The sequence below is a fragment of the Ovis canadensis genome, chromosome 12 (genome assembly GCF_042477335.2).
Source record: "Ovis canadensis isolate MfBH-ARS-UI-01 breed Bighorn chromosome 12, ARS-UI_OviCan_v2, whole genome shotgun sequence".
Lineage (NCBI taxonomy): Eukaryota > Metazoa > Chordata > Mammalia > Artiodactyla > Bovidae > Ovis > Ovis canadensis.
This window is the reverse complement of record NC_091256.1, coordinates 49,197,792-49,223,404: the sequence shown is the minus strand read 5'-3', so window position 1 is coordinate 49,223,404 and position 25,613 is coordinate 49,197,792. Positions and strand designations below refer to the sequence as shown.

Below are 25,613 nucleotides of genomic sequence, written 5' to 3'. Positions count from 1 at the left end.
TGTTCTTATCTATAATCCCTTCTTTCCATTCAGTAGTTGGAATTTTTCATACCATCTACTTCTGGCTGGATTCTTACTCAAATGGGTAGACCATATTGAACCACAGTGTTTTTTGGAACCATTTGTAAGACTTTGACTATTGCTACCACTTGGAAACTCACTGTCTTGTCTTCATTATTGCTACGAGAAAGAAATTACCACCTTGCCGTCCTCTTGAATATCAACTGATTCACTTTGTTGTACACCTGAAACTAGCACAATAATGTAAATCAGTTGTTGTTGTTCAGTTGCCCAGTCATGTCTGACTCTTTGTGACCCCACAGACTGCAGCATGTCAGGTCTCCCTGTCTCTCACCATCTCTTGGGGTTTGTCCAAATTCACTTCCATTGCATCAGTGATGTCTTCCAGCCATCTTCTCCTTCTGCCCTCAATCTTTCCCAGCATCAGGGACTTTTCTACTGAGTCAACTCTTTGCATCAGATGACCAAAATACTGGAGTTTCAGCTTCAGCATCAGTCCTTCCAACGAATATTCAGGGTTGATTTCCACTAAGATTGACTGGTTTGATCTCCTTGCTGTCCAAAGGACTTTCAGAAGTCTTTTCCAGCACCACAGTTCAAAGGCATCAATTGTTTTGCATTCTGCCTTCTTTCCGGTCCAGCTTTTACAACTGTACATGACCACTGGGAAGACCATACATATCCTTGACTATATGGAAATCAACTATACTCCAATAAAAATGTACAGAACAGAATTAAAGTACTAATCATGTAAATGAGATGTTGAAATATACATCTCAGCAGAGATGACATTGTCAGCAGTTTTCAATAAACCTTAATGAGAGTGAATTACAGATTCTTTGTTGAGGTTAGTGTGAAAGTAGGGGAAGTATGAAAGCATGTTTTAGGAATAACATGGCAAATATACCAAGGAGCACAAAAGCATAAAGGGAAATCTTGTAACTCCAAAGCAAACCCCATTGCCTCTATAGTTTCTCCCAGCGTCAGGGAGTGCCTTGGACTTTCTACATATCTGTGGCATGGACTCAACACAAAGTTGAAACCTCTGTTTACCAGACTCCCACATAGTTACACAACAAGCAAGATGCTTTACATTTCCTCATGGGGTATACTATTACAACTTAATCCTTTTGGCAAGAAGAAATGGGCAGTTATTCTGACCAACTTATGTTTCCAATTCAGTAAGCTGTTTATTTTCAGGGCTTCCTCCATAGCTAAGTCTAATAACTGAGTTTGTGAACAGCAGTCATGAATACAGTGGGTACAAAGTCTATAAGAAAAGATTTGAGTGCTGTAGGAACCATCTTAAGATTGGAAAGGGTAGTCAGAATTTCCTTTGTTAAATAGTGTTATCTTAACCCTAGAAAAATGGTCAACAGTGAACTGGGCTTGTGGACTATAGTTGCTTTCCTTCTATTTTTTGTCAAAGAATTAACCTTTACCTTGCCAGGGGATTGAAAGATTCTTGGCTCTGCCACTAGCTCTTTGTATATTTATTTCCTCATCTGCAATATAGACATGGAGACTATCCTGGTAAGCTTATGTACTGCTCGTGTGTTCATGAAAAGAGGATGATAAATGTGAAAGCCCTTGGAGAACAGTGTGATGTCCTAAAAATGCAGGGAATGCTATCTGGATGAGGATGGTAATAATAAGGAACAAGGGCAACCATGTACTTCTATACTTTATATAACAAGTTGATTAGCCTCATAAATGAGTAACATAGGTTTCTTTCCATTTGTTGTTCATTGTTCAGCCACTGTCATGTCTGACTCTTCACAACTTCATGGACTATAACACTCTAGGTTTCCCTGTCCGTCACCATCTCCTGAAGTTTGCTCAAACTCATGTCGATTGAGTTGTTGATGCCATCGAACCATCTCATCCTCTGTCATCCACTTCTTCTCCTGCCTTCAATCTTTTCCAGCATCAGGATCTTTTCCAATGACTCAGCTCTTTGCATCAGGTGGCCAAAGTATTGGAGCTTCAGCTTCAGCATCAGTCCTTCCAATGAGAATTCAGGGTTGATTTTCCTTAGGATTGACTGATTTGATCTTCTTGCTGTCCAAAGGGCTCCCAAGAGTCTTCTACAATACCACAGTTTAAAAGCAACAATTCTTCAGTGCTCAGTTTTCTTTATGGCCCAGCTCTCACATCTGTATATGACTACTGGAAAAACCATAGCTTTGACTATAGGGACTTCTGTCAGCCAACCAATGTCTGTGCTTTTTAATATGCTGCCTAGGTTTGTCATAGCTTTTCTTTCAAGGAGCAGCCATCTTTTAGTTTTGTGGCTGCAGTCACCATCTACTGTGATTTTGGAGACCAAGAAAGTAAAGTCTGTCACGTTTCCTTTTCTCCCCCGATCTATTTACCATGAAGTGATGGGACCAGATGCCATGATCTTAGTTTTCTGAATGCTGAGTTTTAAGCCAACTTTTTCATTCTCCTCTTTCACTTTCATCAAGAGGCTCTTTAGTTCCTCTTCACTTTCCACCATTAAAGTGGTATCATCTGCATATCTGAGACTGTTGATATTTCTCCTGGCAATCTTGAATTCAGTTTGTGATTCATCTAGCCCAGCATTTCTTATGATGTAGTCTGCATATAAGTTAAATAAGCAGGATGATAATATACAGCCTTAACGTACTCCTTTCCCAATTTTCCATTGTTCCATGTATGGTTCTAACTGTTGCTTCTTGACCTGCATGCAGGTTTCGTAGGGGGTAGGTAAGGTGATCTGGTATTCCCATCCCCTTGAGAATTTTCCAGTTTGTTGTGATCCACAGAGTCAAAGGCTTTAGTGGATCTTGTGTTGTGTTCTAATTATAATGGCTCACTATTGTGGAGATTTAATCTTGGGGGTGATAAGATCCTATATGTGTTTGAGAAAGATCACTTGTGTTGCTGCATAGAAACTGGAATGTTAGGATGCAAGACTGGAAGCAAAGAGACTACTCAGGAGGCTCTTAGAGTGATGATTAAGAGTTAATAGTGTTTTGGACCAAGGCAGAGGCTGTGGAGGTAGAGAGAAGTACAAACATCTGCTGATGATATAGATAGGAAGGTAGTGAGGTGATAAGGGCTGAATTGTGTCCCCTCTCAAATTTCTGTATTGAAGTTCTAAGCCCCAGTACCTCAGATTGTATTTGGAGAGAGGGTCTTTAAAGAGGTAACTGATTTAAAATGAGGTTTTGGTATGGGCCAAGTCCAGGATATCTGTGTGTTTATAAGGAGAAAAGATTTGGTTACAGGCACACAAAGTGGGGAGACCATGTGATAACAGAGGGAGGAGAGAGGCTGTCTACAAACATAGGAAAGACTTTAGAAGAAACCAATCCTGCTGACAATTTGGTCTCAGACTTCTAGCTTCCAGAAAGGTGAGAAAATACCTTCCTGTTGTTTAAGCCAGTCAATCTCATGTATTTTGTTAGGGCAGTTCTAGCAAACTAATACAGAAGGCAAAGAAAACAATGAAGGATCATGCTTTAGTTTTTGGCCTGAGAAACTGAATATTTAGACGTTATTACCAGGGTGAATAAGGCTGAGGGAGGAACAAGTTTGGGGTATATAGGTGTGTTAGTGGTGAGGAAAATGAAGAGTGGGATTTAGTTGTTTTATGTTTGAGATGCCTATCTATGTGCCAGATAATACATCAAGTAGGCAGTGTTATGTATAAACAGAAAATTTATAAATGGTTATATAAGTACTTCAAATAAAAGAGAGTCCAGCCAGTCCTTGTAGCCTCTGGATGTCAATACAAAGAACTGGTTATATATAGCTAATTGGAAGGAAAGTTGTGACCAACCTAGATGGCATATTAAAGCAGAGACATTACTTTGCCAACAAAGGTCTGTCTAGTCAAGGCTATGGTTTTTCCAGTGGTCATGTATGGATGTGAGAGTTGGACTATGAAGAAAGCTGAGCACCAAAGAATTGATGCTTTTGAAGTGTGGTGTTGGAGAAGACTCTTGAGAGTCCCCTGGACTGCAAGGAGATCCAACCAGTCCATCCTAAAGGAGATCAGTCCTGGGTGTTCACTGGAAGGACTGATGCTGAAGCTGACACTCCAATACTTTTGCCACCTCATGCGAAGAATTGACTCATTGGAAAAGACTCTGATGCTGGGAGGGATTGGGGGCAGGAGGAGAAGGGGACGACAGAGGATGAGATGGCTGGATGCCATCACCGACTTGATGGACATGAGTTTGAGTGAACTCCGGGAGTTGATGTACAGGGAGGCCTGGCATGCTGTGATTCATGGGGTCACAAAGAGTCGGACATGACTGAGCGACTGAACTGAACTGAACTGAATATCACTTATCAATGTCAGCAAGTTGGACTATGATTTGTATATTATTTGTATTGAGGAAAAATATGTGCTGCATGATTTCCATGTCTGCAAAGATAAACAGATCTTGGACAAGACACAAAAAGGTCAGATGTCACCCTGAAAAACCATTCCAAATAAAGAGGCAGTTGTGACATGCTGACACAATATACTGGATTAAATGTCATATGATGTGGCTTTGGATTTGAACTGTGCTGTTTCTGAATGAGTGTATAATCCTGGATTATAATCTTTGACTCAGATTTTTTTCAATCTCTATAGAGTGATTCTTATTAGGGGTGATTTTGTTTCATTTAGGATGAGACAAGAATATTTGAGTGGGTAGCCATTCCCTTCTCTGGGGGATCTCCCAACCCAGAGACTGAACCCAGGTCTCCTGCACTGCAAGCAGATTCTCTACCATCTGGCCCACCAGGGATGCCCTTTTTCTTACTTCTTTTCAGATATTGGAAATCATTTAAAATCCTGCTCAATGATTTTTCCAATATTTCAAACAACTTTTGAAACCCAGTGTATGTGTATTTGTAGGTGAAAAATCCAAAGAGATCCTATACACTACAACTGAGGCTACAGTGATTGACATATTTTTTAATGTGTGTAGATAGGTTTTATTGTCTATTAAGTGTCATTTCAGGACTGTAGGTAGAGCATTGAACTATTAAACTGGTGATATTGTATTGGATTGTGTTGAGGACCACTGACTTTTAAGATCCTGATTAGAAGGGCCATCAGAGAGACCACTTGGTCCAAGACTTCTATTCATAAAGGGCCTCACACTTATCATTTTAGTGTTGTCTCCAAATGAAATTCACTATGATAGAACTGAAAGAAATTTTCTATCTTTAAAGATTGAACTTGCAGCTGAATCTTAGGGTACAGGTCAGTTCAGTTCAGCTGCTCAGCCGTGTCCAATGCTTTGAATCCAAAATCACTGCAGATGGTGACTGCAGCCATGAAATTAAAAGACGCTTACTCCTTGGAAGGAAAGTTATGAGCAACCTAGATAGCATATTAAAAAGCAGAGACATTACTTTGCCAACAAAGGTCTGTCTAGTCAAGGCTATGGTTCTTCTAGTCATAGCTATGGCTATGCTCCATGAATTGCAGCATGCCAGGCCGCCTTGTTCATCCCCGATTCCCGGAGTTCACCCAAACTCACATCCATCGAGTTGGTGATGCCATCTAGTCATCTCATCCTCTTTTGTCCCCTTCTCCTCCTGCCCCCAATCCCTCCCAGCATCAGAGACTTTTCCAATAAGTCAATTCTTCGCATGAGGTGGCGAAAGTATTGGAGTTCCAGCTTCAGCATCAGTCCTTCCAAAGAAATCCCAGGGCTGATCTCCTTCAGAGTGGACTGGTTGGATCTCCTTGCAGTCCAAGGGACTCTCAAGAGTCTTCTCCAACAACACAGTTCAAAAGCATCAATTCTTCGGCGCTCTGCCTTCTTCACAGTCCAACTCTCACATCCATACATGACCACAGGAAAAACCATAGCCTTGACTAGACAGACCTTAGTCGGCAAAGTAATGTCTCTGCTTTTGAATATGCTATCTAGGTTGGTCATAACTTTTCTTCCAAGGAGTAAGCATCTTTTAATTTCATGGCTTCAGTCACCAACTGCAGTGATTTTGGAGCCCCAAAAAATAAAGTCTGACACTGTTTCCACTTTTTCCCCATCTATTTCCCATGAAATGATGGGACTGGATGCCATGATCTTCGTTTTCTGAATGTTGAACTTTAAGCCAACTTTTTCACTCTCCTCTTTCACTTCATCAAGAGGCTTTTTAGTTCCTCTTCACTTTCTGCCATAAGGGTGGTGTCATCTGCATATCTGAGGTTATTGATATTTCTCCCGGCAATCTTGATTCCAGCTTGTGCTTCTTCCAGCCCACGTTTCTCATGATGTAGTCTGCCTAGAAGTTAAATAAGCAGGGTGACAATATACAGCCTTGATGTACTCCTTTTCTATTTGGAACCAGTCTGTTCTTACACATCCCTCAGTTCAGTTCAGTCGCTCAGTCGTGTCCAGGGTACAGGTAGGGTATTATAAATCCCTATTTTAGTAATAAAACCTGTAATTATCTTTTGACTATATATGCAATATTGCATTATATTCTTTTGTGCTAAAGTTTTACTTTTTTCTATATAACCTTTTAAGATTAATTACAGTTTTTATAATATTTTTGACATTTCTTTATTAAAAAATGTTCATATAGAAAAAATAGACTTCTCTTGACTTCTAAGAATCTCTGGTGATAACACCTGTATCAAAGGGTTATTCTGAGGACTAATTAAGGTTAATTATCACTCTAACATTATAGCAGATTCTAGAAATTCTGAAAATCTTGGACAACTGAGAACACGAAGACTTGATTTCTATAAAAAGTGTTTCTGCTTGCTCAAAACAAAGTTAGATTTTTTTTTTTCAGTTCTCTGTTACATACCAGAGTGTGTACCTGACTGAAGATATTTAAACATAGACTGAAAGGGTGATATTTAACTCAGCATTTTCATCACAGCATCTAGCATGGTTGTGCCTAGGGGAGCATGCTCACTTCTTGGAAGACTGTTTAGAGTAAGCATGTAGGAAGATCTAAGAGTCCTCTGAAGTGAGTGCTCCTGCCTCCATTTCTGCTGAAGGAAAAGGAAAAAGAAAGTCAGAAGGGGAAGGAAAAAGAAAGACAGAAGGGGAAGAAGGAAGACAAAGAAGTTGAAGAAAGGCAAAAAGAAGAAAGAATGGTAACAGAGAAGAAAGGAGAGAAACATAAAGAGGAAAATGAAAGGCCAGAAAAGAGAAAGTGAAAAAGATTAGTAGTTAAATACACTGAAGATTGGCATTGACCTCAGTATTTGGCCAAAATCTACCACTTGGTTTCAGAAGCTGGATAATTCTAAATGGCTGAATTGCCAAAATCTCTTTCAAGGCCCTTCCTCCCATTATGGAAACTGGATGTGGCCAATATTCCTGTGATCCTGCAGGTCAGTTTCATACCTAATTAGTATAGCTTTATCAGCTGTACAAAACAATTTTGTTTATTTGCTTTTATTTTTAACATCTATGTACTTTAAAGAACAGGTAAGAATTTCTAGATGAAACTGGGAGTGAAAATAATCTTGTGTACTTCATATGTTCAAATTCTGTAAGTCAGTTGAAATACACACACATTTCATCTTATCAGAGTTAAATATGCAGAAATAAATAATTGAGAATCATTAATGTTATGTACAAAGTAATTAAGACATTGCAGTAGTTCAATTTCCTATGGGAATGTGTGTGAACATGCTCAGGCATATCCACCTCTTTGTGACCCTATGGACTTGTAGCGCCACCTCCCGCCCCCAGGCTTTTCTGTCCATGGGATTCTCCTGCAAGAATACTGGAGTGTATTGCCATTTCCTCCTCTGGGAGATCTTCCTGATCCAGTAATTGAACCCATGTCTCCTGAGTCTCTTGCATCGGCAGGCAGATTCTTTACCATTGAGCCACCTGGGAAGCGCTTGTTATGAGACTAGATTGATGTTAATAGGACTATTAAGAGAGTATATCTCTACTTAATGCACTGTGGTGACCTGAATGGGAAGCAAGTGCAAAAGGGAGAGGATATATGTGTATATATCAGTGATTCATTTCCTGTACAGTAGAAACTAACAGCTTTGTTAGTTTCTATACTCCAATAAAAGTTAATTTTAAAAAGAGTTTGTTGGCTATAATAGTTTAGGAAGAATATTCTATCCTTCATGAGCCAATTAATGTTTACAAAACTTAAAGAATCATATGAGGAAGAATAATATAAACGGTATCATATCAGTTTTAGTCTTCAATTTATTTTGTGCACTAGTATTTATAACTTCAACAAAATACCCACTCCAGTATTCTTGCCTAGAGAACCCCATGGACAGAGGAGCCTGGTGGGCTACAGTCCACGGGGTTGCAAAGAGTCAGACATGACTGAGCGACTTCACTTTCACTTTGATTCCATTTAGGCCATAGGGTTTTCGGAAAAGTTCTGTGTCACTTGGTAATATTTAGGAATATTTCACATCTTGTAAGAACTTCAAAGCAGAATGCTACTCTGCTTTGTTGTTCAGTCACTCAGTCGTGTCCGACTCTGCAACCCCATGGACTGCAGCACGCCGGGCTTCCCTGTCTTTCACTAGCTCGTGTCTATTGACTTAACAATTAGGAAAAGGGAATGATTTAAAGTTGTGTACAACAGAATCCACAATAAATCTTAGCTCTGAAGATTAAATACCAAGAGCATTAAAAAAAGAAAAGAAGAAAGTGTTAGAGAAAAACGTGGTCTCTTTCTCCTCGTTGCTCTACGGGCTCTAGCTACAGATGAAGGTATAGGTGTGTCCTCAGTCTCTGACAGATTAAAGCGGCTGTCCTGCTTAGACTACGCTGACTTCTGAGCCTAGCAGGACTTTTTGTGTGGTTATTAGGAACTGGTAGAGATTTGACAGGTTCCAGGGTTTTGTAAGTATTCTATCTAAAGAAGCATAATAGAGAAAGGAATAGTGGATAAGAAAGATACAATAGTATTTTCCCCCAAATCTGTGTCTGTTCCTTCATAACCAAATATAACACATTTTTAAAAAATAATACAGTTTGTTTGGAAAAAATTGAAGGTGTAGTAAGAAATATAGAGTTTAACAATATGAAGAACCACCTGGTAACTGATGATGCTAATGGATTATTTTATCTGCTCCATAATGTCAAATGTAAACATTTTTAACTATCAAAGTTTAATTGTAACATGTAATAATACTTTAAAAATAACATTTTAGATTTATTTTGGTACTACATTCCATAAGGGATATGATTCTATATGATCCATGTCAGGTTTTATTAGACTTGGATCACAGCTTTGGCTAAAGATTTAATTTTTTATGACTTTACATTCAGTTAAAAGGTATATTTGGTGATCCACTCATTGTCGTTGTTGTCCTTATCTTGCTGCTACATGTCAAAGTTTATTTCTTTATTGAGAATATAAATAAAATGAGTCACTTCTTGCTAACTTTCATTATAGACAGGGTCTTAATGCTACTTTTCTTGGCCAGGGAACAGGAGGAATTTCCTGGAGGACACAGCAGAAAACAAAAATAGAATAGTCAAATAACCAAATTCCCCCCTTGATCCTGGTGAATAGTTTGTAAAATTAGGCTGAGACTATCATATTGTGACTACTCTGCTTAATTTACTTGCTGTTTAGATTTGAAATACATATTTCAAAGACTGTTAAAGGAGAAAAGGAATCGTCAAATATTTCAGATGGGTTAAGTTAAAAAGCATTTATCTAACTATAAAATGTTATGGAATTATGAAGTGTTAGTGAAAATTAAGGGAAAATGATAAATGCTCTTTAGATCATGACATGATTCTCATATGGGCTTATTTAGAAGCCTAGAGATAGTACTGTCTTACTAATGCCCACTGAATAGGAAAATAGAAGGTGTGAAATTCTTAATTTTTAGTGAAGGTTCTTCCCAGATACTGTTAGTAATGTTCAGAATCCTAGATAGAGTGGTGGCTAGAACAACACAATGAAAGCAGCAATTGATACAACAGAAATAAGAACAGGTCTGAACCAGTTGCAAAATAAGCAAGGCTTCAGAGGACTCCCAACCACTCTTGTCGTCATGGGTTTCAGTAACCGGTCCCACTGGGTCAGGATGGCGTTTCTGGCTCCTGGCCACTTTCCTGGGCCCACCAGCCTAAACTGGTATGGGGTGCAAGGGCCAAAGTAAACCTCCAATGCCAACTTTGGATCTGTGAGAAACAGCCATGGGATGTTGGGCTTTGCCCCAATGAAGGAGGCAAGTTCATCCATATAAACAACATAATCCGTCTGTATGGTATCACTTTTGCCAAACCTAGAGGAGGGAGAGAAACAAGACTGTGGCTATCCGAGCTTTGTGTAGAAACAAGAACAGGGAAAATGGCTCACACCTTTTTATCTATGCAAATCAACATCGATCCTTTTGTTGGTAAGGCGATTATTGCTCATTATCCAGTACTTTGTAGATTTTACTGAAGGACTTTCATACTGATCTCACTTGGACATTCCACAACACAACAAGGCTGCTGAGAAAGGCAATTTTATCCATATTTACAAGTAGAGGAATTGTCTCTTGCTCAAGTGAAGTTATTAATTCATGGCCACTGAGCTGATTAGTGACAGAAGTAGGACTGGAGCCTAGTTCTTCTGACTAGTTCTTATGTGGCTGAGTCATTTTATTAGAGCCACCTGATGGAAGGGATCATTACGTTTTAGAGGATTTATGAGCTAGAAAATAGAAGTCCACATCCATGTGTTCCCAAGCTCCTCTGATTTTTAATCTTTTTGCAGGAGATATGGAGGGCTGAAACAGGATTTAGTGGCATATCAGGTGCAATATATCCTTGATAACTATTTGTTGAATGGCTGAATTTAGCTCATAGCTGTCACCCTAATGGCCCCACTCAGGAGTATTCAAGACTAAAACAGTTCTAAGTATTCACAAAGTCAGATTTTGCTATGAAAATTCTAGATCCCCTTTACCATAGATGCTCTTACAATTTGAGCTTTTTTCCCATTTTTTCATCAATATCATTCATCATGTCCTTGACAGAAGGCAAACGGCAAGTTCCTAAAAAAAAGTGGAAAGACATGATAATAGTTAAATAAGTCTGGCATAGGACTAGCCTGCAGTGTTTCTTTTTAAATAATCGCATTAGTATTTTTAAAATTTGTTGTCATTATCTAGCAAAATAATATCTTGAACAAATAACCAGGGTGTCATTCTGAGACAAACATATGTCATTGCTAATCTTTTCAGAGATGATACTTGTCACAGTGATTAAAACCAAATAACCTTTCATCTTTCTATCTTTGCTCTTAAACTGGTTATTGGATTTAAAAATCAGTTTGAAGGATTATATTCTACTCTCTCAGCTTTATTTTTAAGTATGCCATCTAATAAATTATAGTCAAAGTTATATTGACATCTCTTTTTTTTTTTTGCTGTTACTAAGTAATTTGCCAGTGTTTATTTATTAAAAATTTTTTTAAATTTAAATTTATTTATTTTAATTGGAGGCTAATTACTTTACAATACTGTATTGGTTTTGCCATACATCAACATGAATCTGCCATGGGAACAGATCTTCATAAGAAGTTATCTTGCTTTGCCCAAAAAGGGAATTTCTAACAGATAAGAAAGAGAATTTGACGAAGCTACAAGGTTCTCTCTGGAAAGCCAACAGCTCCTGAATGAGACTGTGGATGTGGACTGTCCACAAGTCACCAAGGATATAGGGAGGTCCTGGGAGGCCAAATCTGAGTTGGGGCTGCCCCAGGATTTCAGGCTGTTCCTGGCATTAACTTACAGAATTCTGTAAAACCTAGACCCAAGCTTTTGTATTCGGAGATGCTTCAAATCTCGTGTGGTTTCTTTGGCAACTTTGGGGTCACCTGGAACAAGACTAGAATTTCTAGTCTAGCTCTGATTGCTCAAGACCTACAGTGACTCTCTGTTCCTGAACTCCCTACAGGCAGGATCATAACAGTTAGTCAACATGGCCTTGTTCCAAACCTTGGAACTGCTTCTGTCCTTGGGCAAGAGGAGAGATAGAGAAGAGGCTATATTCTGTAATCCACCAGCTATTGCCATTGGGCTGCTTGTAACCGACTCCTTGGTCTGGTAATCCTATTCCCCCAAATTGGGTTGTTTGCCTTATCTCTCATTTTCCCTGAGTCTTTGCATCTATTCTCTGTTGGCTGGGTCTCTGCCCTGTCTCCTTTCTTCGGAGCCCAGGTTATAACTAGTATCTTCACAGAGAGTAAGTGAATATTTTATAAGCAGTTAAGACCTACATTTTAATGCCAGTCTTTCTGAACCTGAATCCTGAGTTCAATTCTAAGTAGGGTTTCATTCCATCACTTTCCTGGCTGCTTCCTTGCTGGAGAAACATTACCCTGGGACACATCTCTGCTTGGGACCAGGGGAGTGAAGGAGATGTAGAGACATTGCTGATATGTAGGACCATAATGATGTGGTTGGGAGCCTGGTGGTGAGTGATGATGCAGGACATGTAGTTGCAGGTTCAAATATCCAGGATAAAAGAGCATTTAAACCCTAGCAAGTCAGGTAGGACTGGAAGCCTTACATGTGGCTTCAAAGGAAACAGACCTGCTAAGATTCATTATCCAGAAGTTTCAGGTTTAAGACCAACCAGACTTTGCACATTACACTTTGACATCTCAATTTGTTCTTTAACCATAGCTTAGTTTTATTTTCTGAATTTGCCCACAATGGCATTCAAACCTTAATGTGAATCTGATTCTAGTACTTGGCGCTGGATGATGCTGCCTGCCTTCTTTGCTTGACCCTAATCAAGTTCACTGTTCCTTTTTTCTTTTTAAAATACAAGGACTTAGGATTCCTTTACCTTAGAGACTGTCTACAACACCAAATGCTTTCTGCTTCTACTGATCCACTGCGTGTCCTTATCTGATACATGACAAGGAAGAAAACAGAGCAAGAAAGCCACTTCCTTTCCAGAAATCATACTTTTTTTTGGTGAATGTGGATATTTAAAGTTGCTGGATATTGGCTTTGAAATATCTTCTTTCATTAACCTTTCAAGCAATATCATTCTATTGAGTTTTGAAAATCTTAATTTTATAAAGTTCTTCTGGACCTAAGATGAGAAGCTCTGGTATTCTCAAGTTTAATGAAAGGTCTTGGATAATTGACAATTCTAAGGAGTTATAGGGCTTAACAGGTGGTGCCAGTGGTAAAGAACCCATCTGCCAATTCAGGAGACATAAGACATGTGAGTTCAAGCCCTGGGTTGGGAAGACCCCCTGGAAGAGGAAGTGGCAACCCACTCCGGTTTTCTTGCCTGGAGAATCCCATGGACAGAGTAACCTGGCAGGATATGGTCCATGGGGTAACAAAGAGTCGGATATGACTGAAGCCACTGAACATGCAAGGAGTTATAAATCATAAAAACACTCTTGAATCATTGTCTTGTACTATTATTTATGACAATCCAATATATTTTTAATTGCTTATAGAATATAGTACCAAAAATATAGAATTATAGATTCTGGAAACTGGGTGGGACCTAGGATTTTTTTCTTGTTAATAAGAATATTGTTTTCCTAAAGACTCAAAGGCATTCTCATCTTCCCCATCAATGAGATTCTTTGTCTACTCACCCTTAATTACTTGTACTGCCCAGCGAGACTGCAGGTCAGTAGTGGGGATGACAGCTCCAAGGGACTGGACAAGGCCAATCACAGCCAAGGTTGGCTTCTCCAGTGGAGGCGGGAAGATGCCTTTAAATAAGGTGACCTCATTGTCTCTGCTCTTAATGATGGAGTCGTCAAGGAAGGGGTAGGCATAACTATAGCCTGTTGCAAAGATGACACAGTCAATGGACTTAAACACTGTCCCATCCTCAAAAATAGCTGAATCCTCTGTAAACTCCTTCACATTTGGCTTAATGGTCACAACACCACATAAAATGCGAGCTGGGAGTTCGTCATTAAACACAGGCTCTTTCCTCAGGGCGCTGTATGGAAAACAGAAACAAGCATTAGAAAAGTACAATTTCCTTTGTTTTATTGGTCCATAATTAATTGATAGGAAAAACCTACCTAAGATTTTTAAATGTGCCATGGAGTGTCATCAATATGGCTGATAGATAAAACTTATGTAAGGCCACATTGTGGAGTAACAGAAGTTGGTTTTTGCTAATCCCGTCTCTATTTCCTTTGATCTTTCTCTCTTTTCCCACAGAAGTCTCCCCAGATTCCAGAATAAGCACTCAGATCATATCCCCTATATCAGGAAAAACAAAGATCAGAGTACCTGGGTCTTTAAATTTCTTTCTTTGCTACTAATCAACTGTGAACCTTGATCAAATTAAATTTTCTTATTTTCTCTTGCCTCATCTTCGTCACCTGAAGTGGTAATAACTGCTATACCTATCTCAGATCATTGGCAGACCTAAGTAATATAAAGAATTTGGTGCAGTTTGTAGCACATAGATAGTGCTCAAAATGTTAGCCATTATTCTTAACTTAATATAATCCAAAGTGACCATTGTGATGTAAAGAAGATCAAATAGGAGGAAGGAAGCCAAAGTGGAAGGCTGCAGCCAGGTTCTATCATAGAGGGTGAAGTGTGAACCCCATGCAGACAAAACCATGTCAGGTGAGGAAGTGAGGGTCTAGGAATTTAAATAAGGCCAGGAGAAAAAGAGGAAACTGGAAATCTGGAAAGAGAGAGCTTTTGATTATTTTTTATTCAGTAATATCTCTAGTGAGTGCACAGAACTCTGCCTTAGGGGTGAATGGAATAATGTTGGAAGAAAAGACATGGTTCTTATAGGATGACGGGAACTGTGTGTGTGAGAGAGAAAGCCATAGGTGGATGCTGCTGGGGAGGAAACTGAGCCAGACGATGAGATTGGTTGGACTGCTGGTTGGGAGAAGGCTGGATTCAACCACTCAAATTATCTGCCATTTATCTTAAACCCACTTCCATGTTGAAACTTCCTCTGTTAAGGCCACTGGGATCTTCAAGCCACCAGATCCAGTGGTCCACTCTTACTCCTTATTTTACCTAATTTATTAGTAAACTCACACTTGATGGTTTCCTCCTCCTTGAAAAACTGTGTTCGTTTTGCTTTCATGTCATCACTCACTCTTGATTCCTTTCTACCTACGTCGCTATACCTCACTATTACTTCTCAGTGTCCTCTGCTGAATTCTTCTCTTCCTGACCTCTAAATAGCAACATGCCTCCAGTCTTTTGTCTTCTCTGTTGACATTCATTCTTCAAGAGATGTCATCTAGTTTTCATTTATTTAAATACTATCTATATTCTGACCAGTCCACATTTTAAACTTATGGTTGAATCTCTCTTCTGTTTTATGTATCCACTGCTGTTCCACATTCTTCTATGCAAATACCAAACAGGCATTCCAACTTTAATACATTTAAAACTAAACTTCTGCTCCTCCCATGGTTGTCCACATCTCAGTAGACATCACCTCCATCTTTGCTCCCTTGCTCAGATCAAAGGTTTCTAAGACATCCTTGACATTTTATTTGCTTTCACATTTGCTATTCAATTGAACAGAAAATCCTGTTCACTTTACCTTCAAACTCTATCCCAACCTGACAGCTTCTGAGCACTGATGATCCTAGTTCAGGCCACCTTCCCATCTCATCTGGGTTTTTGATAATAGCCTCTTAACCAGTCTTTCCACTTCCTTCCTTGACCTACCTCCTACAGTGAGTTATGGCCATAACAGTCAAAGTGATCTCTTCAAACTAACTTAGACTTTGTCTCCAGTTTGGTCAGATGCCTGTTATGGTTTCCCACTGCATTCAGAGTAAAGGCCAGAGTCTTTACAGTAGCTTCCAAGACCCAGCGTCAACTGGCTATTTTGATGTCTCTGGATTCAATTCCTGCTATTTTCCCAGTCTTCTTCTCCAAGAAAAGAAGCCGCTGTATTTTGTCAAACATGGCAGTCATACCCCTGAAGAAATGATGTCCTAGCTGTTTCTACTGTCAAGAATAGTCTTCTCCAGATACCCTTATGGCTCATTTTCTCATCTCCTTCAGAAATGTGCTTGAAAGCTTTTTCAGTGAGACCTTCTCTAAGGGTTGCTTAAAATTGCCTTGTTGTCATCCCCTGTTACCCTTGTCTGCCTTATTTAGAGTTCATGCTGTTTGTGTCTGTTTCCCATTATTAGAACGTAAGCCCCATGAGGATAGGGATTTTATGAGTTTGTTCACTGCTATATCCACAGGTCCTGGCACATAATAAAAGCTTAATAACTATTTGTTGACTTAATGAATTAACTTTGATGTAAACAGCTTAGAACATGGGCTTTTTTCACCCATGTCAAAGTAATTTCTTATCATGTGATTGGCTTGGAGGATATTTTAGGAGAGAGTGAGGAGAAGGCTGAAGATGAAATCATTGTGGCCATAAATCAGTGGGAGGGCTCCATTAAGGGGCAGGTAATGACAGCAATGCACTCATCTCACACACTAGTAAAGTAATGCTCAAAATTCTCCAAGCCAGGCTTCAGCAATACGTGAACCGTGAACTTCCAGATGTTCAAGCTGGTTTTAGAAAAGGCAGAGGAACCAGAGATCAAATTGCCAACATCTGCTGGATCATGGAAAAAGCAAGAGAGTTCCAGAAAAACATCTATTTCTGCTTTATTGGCTATGCCAAAGCCATTGACTATGTGGGTCACAATAAACTGTGGGAAATTCTGAAAGAGATGGGAATACCAGACCACCTGACCTGCCTCTTGAGAAACCTATATGCAGGTGAGGAAGCAACAGTTAGAACTGGACATGGAACAACAGACTTGTTCCAAATAGGAAATGGAGTACATCAAGGCTGTATATTGTCACCCTGTTTATTTAACTTATATGCAGAGTACATCATGAGAAATGCTGGGCTGGAATCAAGATTGCCAGGGGAAATATCAACAACCTCAGTTATGCTGGTGACACCACCCTTATGGCAGAAAGTGAAGAGGAACTAAAAAGCCTCTTGATGAAAGTGAAAGAGGAGAGTGAAAAAGTTGGCTTAAAGTTTAACATTCAGAAAACTTAGATCATGGCATCTGGTCCCAATACTTCATGGGAAATAGATGGGGAAACAGTGGAAACAGTGTTGGACTTTATTTTTTGGGGGGGCTTGAAAATCACTGCAGATGGTGACTGCAGCCATGAAATTAAAAGATGCTGACTCCTTGGAAGGAAAGTTATGACCAACCTAGATAGCATATTGAAAAGCAGAGACGTTACTTTGCCAAGAAAGGTCTGTTTAGTCAAGGCTATGGTTTTTTCCAGTAGTCATGTATGGATGTGAGAGTTGGACTGTGAAGAAAGCTGAGTGCCGAAGAATTGATGCTTTTGAACTGTGGTGTTGGAGAAGACTCTTGAGAGTCCCTTGGACTGCAAGCAGATCCAACCAGTCCATTCTGAAGGAGATCAACCCTGTGTGTTCTTTGGAAGGACTAATGCCGAAGCTGAAACTGCAATACTTTGGCCACCTCATGCAAAGGGTTGACTCATTGGAAAAGTCTCTGATGCTGGGAGGGACTGGGGGCAGGGGGAGAAGGGGATGACAGAGGATGAGATGGCTGGATGGCATCACCGACTTGATGGACATGAGTTTGAGTGAACTCCGGGAGTTGGTGATGGACAGGGAGGCCTGGCTTGCTGCAATTCATGGGGTCTCAAAGAGTCGGACACAACTGAGCGACTGAACTGAACTGTGTGAATGAAAGCAAAGGTAACGAATGGTGCAATGAGATAATGAATGTGAAGTCAAGTGGGTCTTAGGAAGCATCACTATGAACAAAGCTAGTGGAGGTGATGGAATTCCAGTTGAGCTATTTCAAATCCTAAAAGATGATGCTACACTCAATATGCCAGCAAATTTGCAAAACACAGCAGTGGCCACAGGACTGGAAAAGGTCAGTTTTCATTCCAATCCAAAGGAAAGGCAACATCAAAGAATGCTCAAACTACTGCACAATTGCACTCATCTCACACGCTAGCAAAGTAAAGCTCAAAATTCTCCAAGCCAGGCTTCAACAGTATATGAACTGTAAACTTCCAGATGTTCAAACTGGAGTTAGAAAAGGCAGAGGAACCAAAGATCAAATTGTCAACATCTATTGGCTCATTGAAAAAGTGAGAGAGTTCCAGAAAAAGATCTACTTCTGTTTTATTGACTACACCAAAGCCTTTGATTGTGTGGATCACAACAAATTGTGGAAAATTCTTAAAGAGATGGGAATACCAGACCACCTGACCTGCTCCTGAGAAATCTGTATGCAAGTCAAGAAGCAACAGTTAGAACTGGACATGGAACAACAGACTGGTTCCAAATTGGGAAAGGAGTACGTCAAGGCTGTATATTGTCACCCTGCTTATTTAATTTACATACAGAGTACATCATGTGAAATACTGGGCTGGATAAATCACAAGCTGAAATCAAGATTGCTGGGAGAAATATCAATAACCTCAGATATGCAGATGACACCACCCTTATGGCAGAAAGTGAAGGAAAACTAAAGAGCCTCTTGATGAAAGTGAAAGAGGAGCGTGAAAAAGTTGGCTTAAAACTCAACATTCAGAAAACTAAGATCATGACATCCGGTCCCATCACTTCATGGCATATAGATGGGGAAACAATGGAAACTTTGTTGAGAGACTTATTTTCTTGGGCTCCAAAATCACTGCAGATGGTGACTGCAGCCATGAAATTAAAAGACGCTTGCTCCTTGGAAGAAAAGTTATGACCAACCTAGCTAGCATATTAAAAAGCAGAGACAGTACTTTTCCAACAAAGGTCTGTCTAGTCAAAGCTATAGTTTTTCCAGTAGTCATGTATGGATGTGAGAGCTGGACCATAAAGAAAACTGAATGCTGAAGAATTGATGCTTTTAAACCGTAGTGTTGGAGAAGACTCTTGAGAGTCTCTTGGACTGCAAGGAGATCCAACCAGTCAGTCCTAAAGGAAATCAGTCCTGAATATTGATTGGAAGGACTGAATCTAAAACTGAAACTCCAATACTTTGGCCACCTAATGTGATTCACTGACTCATTGGAAAAGACCCTGATTCTGGGAAAGACTGAAGGGAGGATGGGAAGGGGATGTCAGAGGATGAGATGGATGGATAGCATCACCGACTCGATGGACATGCATTTGAGCAAGCTTCGGGAATTGGTGATGGACAGGGAAGACTGGCCTGCTGCAGTCTATGGGGTCACAAAGAGTTGGACATGACTGAGTGACTGAACTGAACTGAATGAGTGAAGCACCAATACCTGCTTTGCTTAACTTTGCAGTTAAGAAAGAGGTTTTAGAGCAAGGTGGCTAAGAGTGAGGTACTTCGGAGTCAGCAGATCTGGACTTGCTTCAATCACTGTTTCTGACTTCCTAGCTGTGGGGCTTTGGTAAACCACAGTTTTCTCATCTCTCAAATGAAGATTATAATAGAGCCATCATCATAGTTGCTGTGGCTCCCCTGGTGGCTCAGATGATAAAGAATCTGCCTGCAATGCAGGAGACCGGGGTTTGATCCCTGAGTTGGGAAGATCTCCTGGAGAAGGGAATGGCAACCTACTCCAGTATTCTTGCCTGGAGAATCCCATGGACAGAAGAGCCTGGTGGGCTACAGTCCATGGGGTCACAAAGAGTTGGACACGACTGAGACTAACACTTTCACTTTTTCATAGTCGTCGTGAGAGTAAAGTGAGATAATGCATGTCTGAGACTTAATAAGGCTCTGATATGTATTAAGTACTTAAAAACATGTTGACTATTATTATCATTACTCTAGGGAGTAAAATTCTTGACCTGTTATATAACTTTCCAGCTGTGCAAATCTGGTAAGGGGAATTGTGAAACAGGAAAACACTCCTAATTTTTGCAATTCTTTGTCCTCTGAAATGTGAGAGGTGATTACTTCACTTTGATTTGTCTAGGGGTTATTTCACACATTAGGGTTGTTGACAGTGAAATAAAAGTTAGCAGGCATTTCGTGTTTAACTCTGCTTTACCCGTTTAAAGGCATCAAGCCATAGTTCTCGTGCTTGAATCTGGCATTCATTTGCTTCATGTACCACCAGTCAGAGATGACTGTCGGTAAGGTGTTCTTGAGGAATGTTTCAAATCGAGTGATAAACAGCATGTCCCATGGATAGCCTTCATCCCAGACCCGGCTCATCACCCAGGAGCCACTTCGGGAGCTGATGATGACCTTGAAAAACACCAATTCAACTGTTAATTTGGTGACTGTTTGTAGTGGATATGCCTCTCAGATCTGCCTTTAGGAATGGAGTTATTACACCACTGCTGGCAGTGCCCAGAAGGCAGCCCTCAGCTCTCAGCCCTCTTTGGGAGTTGCTTTGGTGAAGAGGGGGCCTCCCCCAACATCTTATAATCTTTTTGGATCCCCTGCATTCAGTGACCGGTTGAAGGAGGAAGACAAAGACCTACCGTCTCTCAATTTGTCTCACCCTCTCCTTCCCCTGCTGTGTCCACAAATCCATTCTCTCCATCTGTATCTTTATTCCTGCCCTGCAAATAGGTTCATCTGTACCATTTTTCTAGATTCCATATATATGTTTCAATATATGATATTTGTTTTTTTTTTCTTTCTGACTTATTTCACTCTGTATAACATGCTCCAGGTGCTCTGTGTTGACCTAGAGAGGTGGGATGGGGGTGGGATGAGAGGGAGGCTCAAAAGGGAGGCAATATATGTAAATAAAAATAAACGTCTATACTGGTAAAAAAAAAATTTTTGACCCAGCCTCTCACTTCAACTAGGGACAATTCAGAAGGATTATCCTAGCTTCAGAGTAAATAAAGGAAAATTTCTTTCCCTTCCCTCAGTGGTATTCATCCAGAGAGCACTCCCAAATAAACTTCCTGCACTATAACCTATATCTTAGGATCAACACCTGTCAAATCATTTCTGTGGTATTTTCATCTTTTAGCCAAATCTTCTCTGGTGTAGGTGACCAATAACTGAATACTGGTCATATTTCTTCTAGTGCTTGTCTGATGATCCCACTGGTTTTGGAAGAACTTATTGGACACATTAGACACCAAACATCCCAAAGAATCAGCTTGTTGAATGACATCATTCCAGCTGATGTTCTGCCTTTGCCGCATCAAGCTATTTAAAATCCCACCTGTTACCAAAGGGCATTGAGCTATATGAACTGCTACTTACTTTTTGCATCAAGGACTCTGCCCTCCCCAATTTCTTTCACACTTTTCAAATGGTATTAAAGACAGTTCCCTGAGTATCAGGGAGGCATACTTTTTCGGCTATGTGGCTGAGTTCTGAGGCGATGTCACAGCCCGAGTTCCCCAGACCAATCACCAGGACTCGCTTCCCCTTGAAGATTCCTGGTTCTTTATAGTCCCGGCTGTGGAAACATGTGCCTTTGAAAAGTTTTATTCCTGAGTGAAAAAGTGGAAAACATATGAATTATTTTGATTTTCACTTAAAAAAACTGCTATAACAGAGCTTGTTAGTGAATACGGTTGCAGTAATAGGAATTTTAACACTTAAACTATATCAGATACAGTATATCTAATTGTATAGATATATGTGCTCAGTCATGTCCAGCTCTTTGCGACCCTATGGACCATAGCCTACCAGGCTCCTCTATCCATGGGACTCTCCAGGCAAGAATACTGGAGTGGGTTGCCATGCCCTCCTCCAGGGGATCTTCCTGACCCAGGGAATGTACCTGCATCTCCTGCATTGGCAGGCAGATTCTTTTACCACTGAGCTGCCTGGGAAGCCCACTAGATACAATAAAAGCATATTTTAATTTAATGTGTACTTTTATAAACTATACTTTTGTATACATAAGAAAGACATCATCAAGGTTATTTCTTCATGCAAGATGTATAGATGGCAGCGTAAACGTTGGCCTTACCTGGAAAGGACTCTTTAGGTATGTTGGGGTACACATGATGTCCAGAACAAATCATTACGGCATCAAAGACAGCTGATTCCTTTTTACCATCTTTTTCAGTGATAACATCCCATTGGCCAGTGGTTGAGAAATCAGGACGCTTATTTACACTGGATACAATTGTCTAAGAGAAACACAGAAAGATAATCTTTATTCAATGCCAAAAGGCAGATTTGGCACCAACATCATCAAATAGTATGAAGAAAATCCTTAATAGTGCCTTAGGAAAAATACTTAATTCATTGTGAAGGTGTATATTATAAAGTCAAAATTTCTTTTCAATAAGTCAAAGCATAAAATGATCTGTATGATTTTAAAAAATATTTATTTATTTTTGGCTGTGCTGCATCTTTGTTGCTTCACAGGCTTTCTCTAGTTGCAGTGAGTGGGGGCTACTCTCCTGTTATGGGGTGAGTGCTTCTCATTGTGGTGGTGGCTTTTGTTGCAGAGCACAGGCTCTAGGGGGTGTAAATTTCAGTAGTTGTGGTGCAGAGTGTAGGCTCAGTAGTTGTAACTCTCAGGCTTAGTTGCACATGGCACAGGGGATCTTCCTGGACCAGGAATCAAACCAGTGTCTCTTGCATTGCAAGGCAGATTCTTATCCACTGGACCACTAGGGAAACCCCTATCTATATGTGTATGTGTGTGTGTGTGTGTGTGTGTGTTTAAATCCCCACATAGTTCCTTGTGTATGACCAGTATTCTCTGCAGTACGAAAGTGATTCATTTTTGGGTTCTGACGATTGAAATATAGTTTACAAGAGGCAGGTAGCCCATGTAGTAAATAATCTGGTGGCCAATAATTTACATAGTGACAGCAATTTTCTAACGTATTTCTTTAGCCATTTTATTTTTTTAAACTGCTTTAAAGCCTTTATTTGATCTTCAGAATAATATACATAGTTGCTTCATTTTATATATGAAATGGAGACTTAAAGAAGTTAAATAATGTGCATAAAATCCAATAACTAGGTTCAAAATTTAAATATAGGTCCTTGATTCTACAGCTGTTTCTCCCACTGACTTTCCAATTTCATTCTTTAGGTGGTTCATATTTTGGTCAAGACACAGAGTTTACATGAAATAGATCCTGTGAAAATATAGCATTTTTTTACTCTCATCCTTTTGCTATGTGTTTGAAGTTAAATTTACACTTGACTAAAAGTCAGCCAAGGAAGCTGATCTCAGTCATAGTGCGGGCTACATGATGTGGAAGGTACTATTTAGGACTGTTTTCTTCCAAAGGACAGGAAACACCCAACCCTGACTTGGTAACATTTCTGAGGCAGGCTCACTCAAGTGACAACATGCTTTTCTTTTTCTTCTGTGTCCCAGTCATACCGCGCTGTTTCTTAACGAAGTAAGAGAATGAGCTGGACTGAGAAGTGAAGGCAGAGTTAAAAGCGCTTGCAGGGTTGTTGTTCTATTGCGTTTCTCTCTGTAGGTTTGAAGATGATGCCAACTGGCCAAGAGTTACAAGTTTCCTCCCCAAATGAATCATGTAACTTTCACTATTTCATAACATGGACACTCCCCATAAATTGGAACAGATGGCTTCTCAGGGGAAATTTTCCATAAACAATATCAAGGGATATAAGGGAAAAAGAAATGAGGCCATAGTGTCTATTACAGTAGGCCTTCAAGAAAGGAGGATTCTATATTTTTTTTTTTTTTAAACTTTGTACTTGTATGGTCATTGAGTTTTGTGAAGATGCACTGATATTAAACACTATCAGGGTTTTGTCATTATTGGAGTGAAATTAACCCTGCAGCTTCCTTAATGGTCTCTTTACTAGATTAAGAAGGCTACCTTTCTCAGATCATCAAAACATAGAAAGACTTTCCAACTTTGCCAAATGATCATAGAATCCTATGGCATCTCAGCATTAGAAATTAAGAGCTACTCTCTAGTTGTGGCATGAAGGCTCCTCATTGCGGCAGCTTCTCTTGTTGCAGAGCACGGCTCTAGGGCATACAGACTTCAGTAGTTGTGGCATGTGGGCTCAGTAGTTGCAACTCTTGGGCCTAGCTGCCCCTTGTATGTGGGATCTTCCCTGACCAGAGATCGAACTGGTGTGCATTGCAAGGCAGATTCTTATCCACTGGACCTCCAGGAAAGCCCTTATCTATATGTTTTATTAAATTTTATTTCCACGTGGTTCCTTGTGTATGACCAATATTCTCTGCAGTATAAGAGTGATTCCTTTTGGAGCTCTGACAATTGAATTATAGTTTACAAGAGCCACGTAGAACATGTAGTAAATACTCTGGTGGCCAATAACTTTTGTAGTAACAGCAATTTCCTAATGTACTTCCTTGTCATTTTATTTTTAATGTTATTGTCTCAAAATGAAAGATATCATCTATATCCAGAGTGTAAGTTCTCATATTTTAGTATGCTTAAGGATCACCTAGAAAATCTTTCTTATTTTCTGACATAAACATTTAAGCTTATAATTTTCATAAAAGTTTCTGTGCTCTCTACTTTCCATAAATATTGATATATCAAAATTAAATAATCATTTAGCTCTAAATATTTAAAAACTTCCCCTGCAATTTCTTTTTTTGACCTGTAAATTGTTTAGGAATAATGAGTTCTTAATTTATAAATTCATGTTTACCCAAGAATTTTTCTCTTTGCTCTTATTTCTAAGTTTATGGCATTTTGATTCAAGAACTATGTGTAGTTAAAAATTTCCTGTGGTGGATTCATGTTGATGTATGGCAAAACCAATACAATATTGTAAAATAATTAACCTCCAATTAAAATAAATAAATTTGTATTAAAAAATAAAAAACAAAAATAAAAAAATAACTAAAAAAAAATTCCTACATATTCTTAAGAGGAATGTATGCTTTCTAAATCTAGGGTCAAAGAAGCCATGCTGTTAAAATTGCTTACAATTGAGAAAGAGATAGTGAAAGGAACAAATGGGGATCTTGTAATAAACATAGGATTCCTCACAGTTATGCCCCCAATAAGTTTTTTTTTTTTTTTTAATATCTTACCTTAAATTGTATGTATTTCAGGAGGTTCTTTTCTTTGGCAAACATAGTAATATATTCCTGGAGCTTGCTGTTATGCATAAAGTTAGGAAAATCATCAGGAAATGGGAAGTCTGGAAAACATGTCATCTCTTTGGAAGAGTTGGTAAAGACTGACTGATAAATGCTGGCCCTGCCTTCCTCTACATGGTCCTGTGAAAGAAACATTTTAAATGGATCAGAGTTTGTAAATGAGTATATTTATCGTGGTCAGGACTAGTCCCAAATAATTATCACTCATTTTTGGTTGGTCTTTTCCAAAAGTAAATGCAATAAGATGAGGCATAAATTAACTTTACTTAAATTATTTGATGATAATCAGAGGAACTTAGAATGTGAAACGAATCACCAGTCCAGGTTCAATGCATGATACTGGATGCTTGGGGCTGGTGCACTGAGGTGACCCAGAGGGATGGTACGGGGAGGGAGGGGGGAGGGGGGTTCAGGATGGGGAACACATGTGCACCTGTGGCGGATTCATGTTGATGTATTGCAAAACCAATACAATATTGTAAAGTAATTAGCCTCCAATTAAATAAATTTATATTAAAAAAGAAAAATATATCTTTATTCACATCTTTTCTAAGGTAAGGGAAATAGAGTCTCAATTTCTTCATGTCCTTTTAAGAACATATAACTGGATTAATTTTGTTGC

General features: G+C 39.4%; 1 protein-coding gene across 7 annotated transcripts in view; it reads right to left on the bottom strand.

Moving 5' to 3' along the window:
* Positions 1-4,956: 4,956 nt before the first annotated feature.
* Positions 4,957-25,613, bottom strand: part of FMO3 (flavin containing dimethylaniline monoxygenase 3) — a 31,914-nt gene continuing 11,257 nt past the window's right edge. For 3 of the 7 annotated variants that reach the window (XM_069545651.1, XM_069545654.1, XM_069545652.1), the window contains exons 3-9: positions 24,923-25,111; positions 21,875-22,037; positions 21,247-21,389; positions 19,976-20,175; positions 13,582-13,937; positions 10,933-11,005; positions 4,957-6,285 (exon numbers count right to left, since the gene is read on the bottom strand). In XM_069545651.1, coding sequence (XP_069401752.1) covers positions 6,270-6,285; positions 10,933-11,005; positions 13,582-13,937; positions 19,976-20,175; positions 21,247-21,389; positions 21,875-22,037; positions 24,923-25,111 — 1,140 coding nt within the window. In that variant the 3' untranslated portion in view covers positions 4,957-6,269. Of the gene's footprint in view, positions 6,286-8,177; positions 10,250-10,932; positions 11,006-13,581; positions 13,938-19,975; positions 20,176-21,246; positions 21,390-21,874; positions 22,038-24,922; positions 25,112-25,613 lie in introns of those variants that run through there. The other 4 variants (XM_069545650.1, XM_069545648.1, XM_069545649.1 and 1 more) reach the window with 2 other exon arrangements.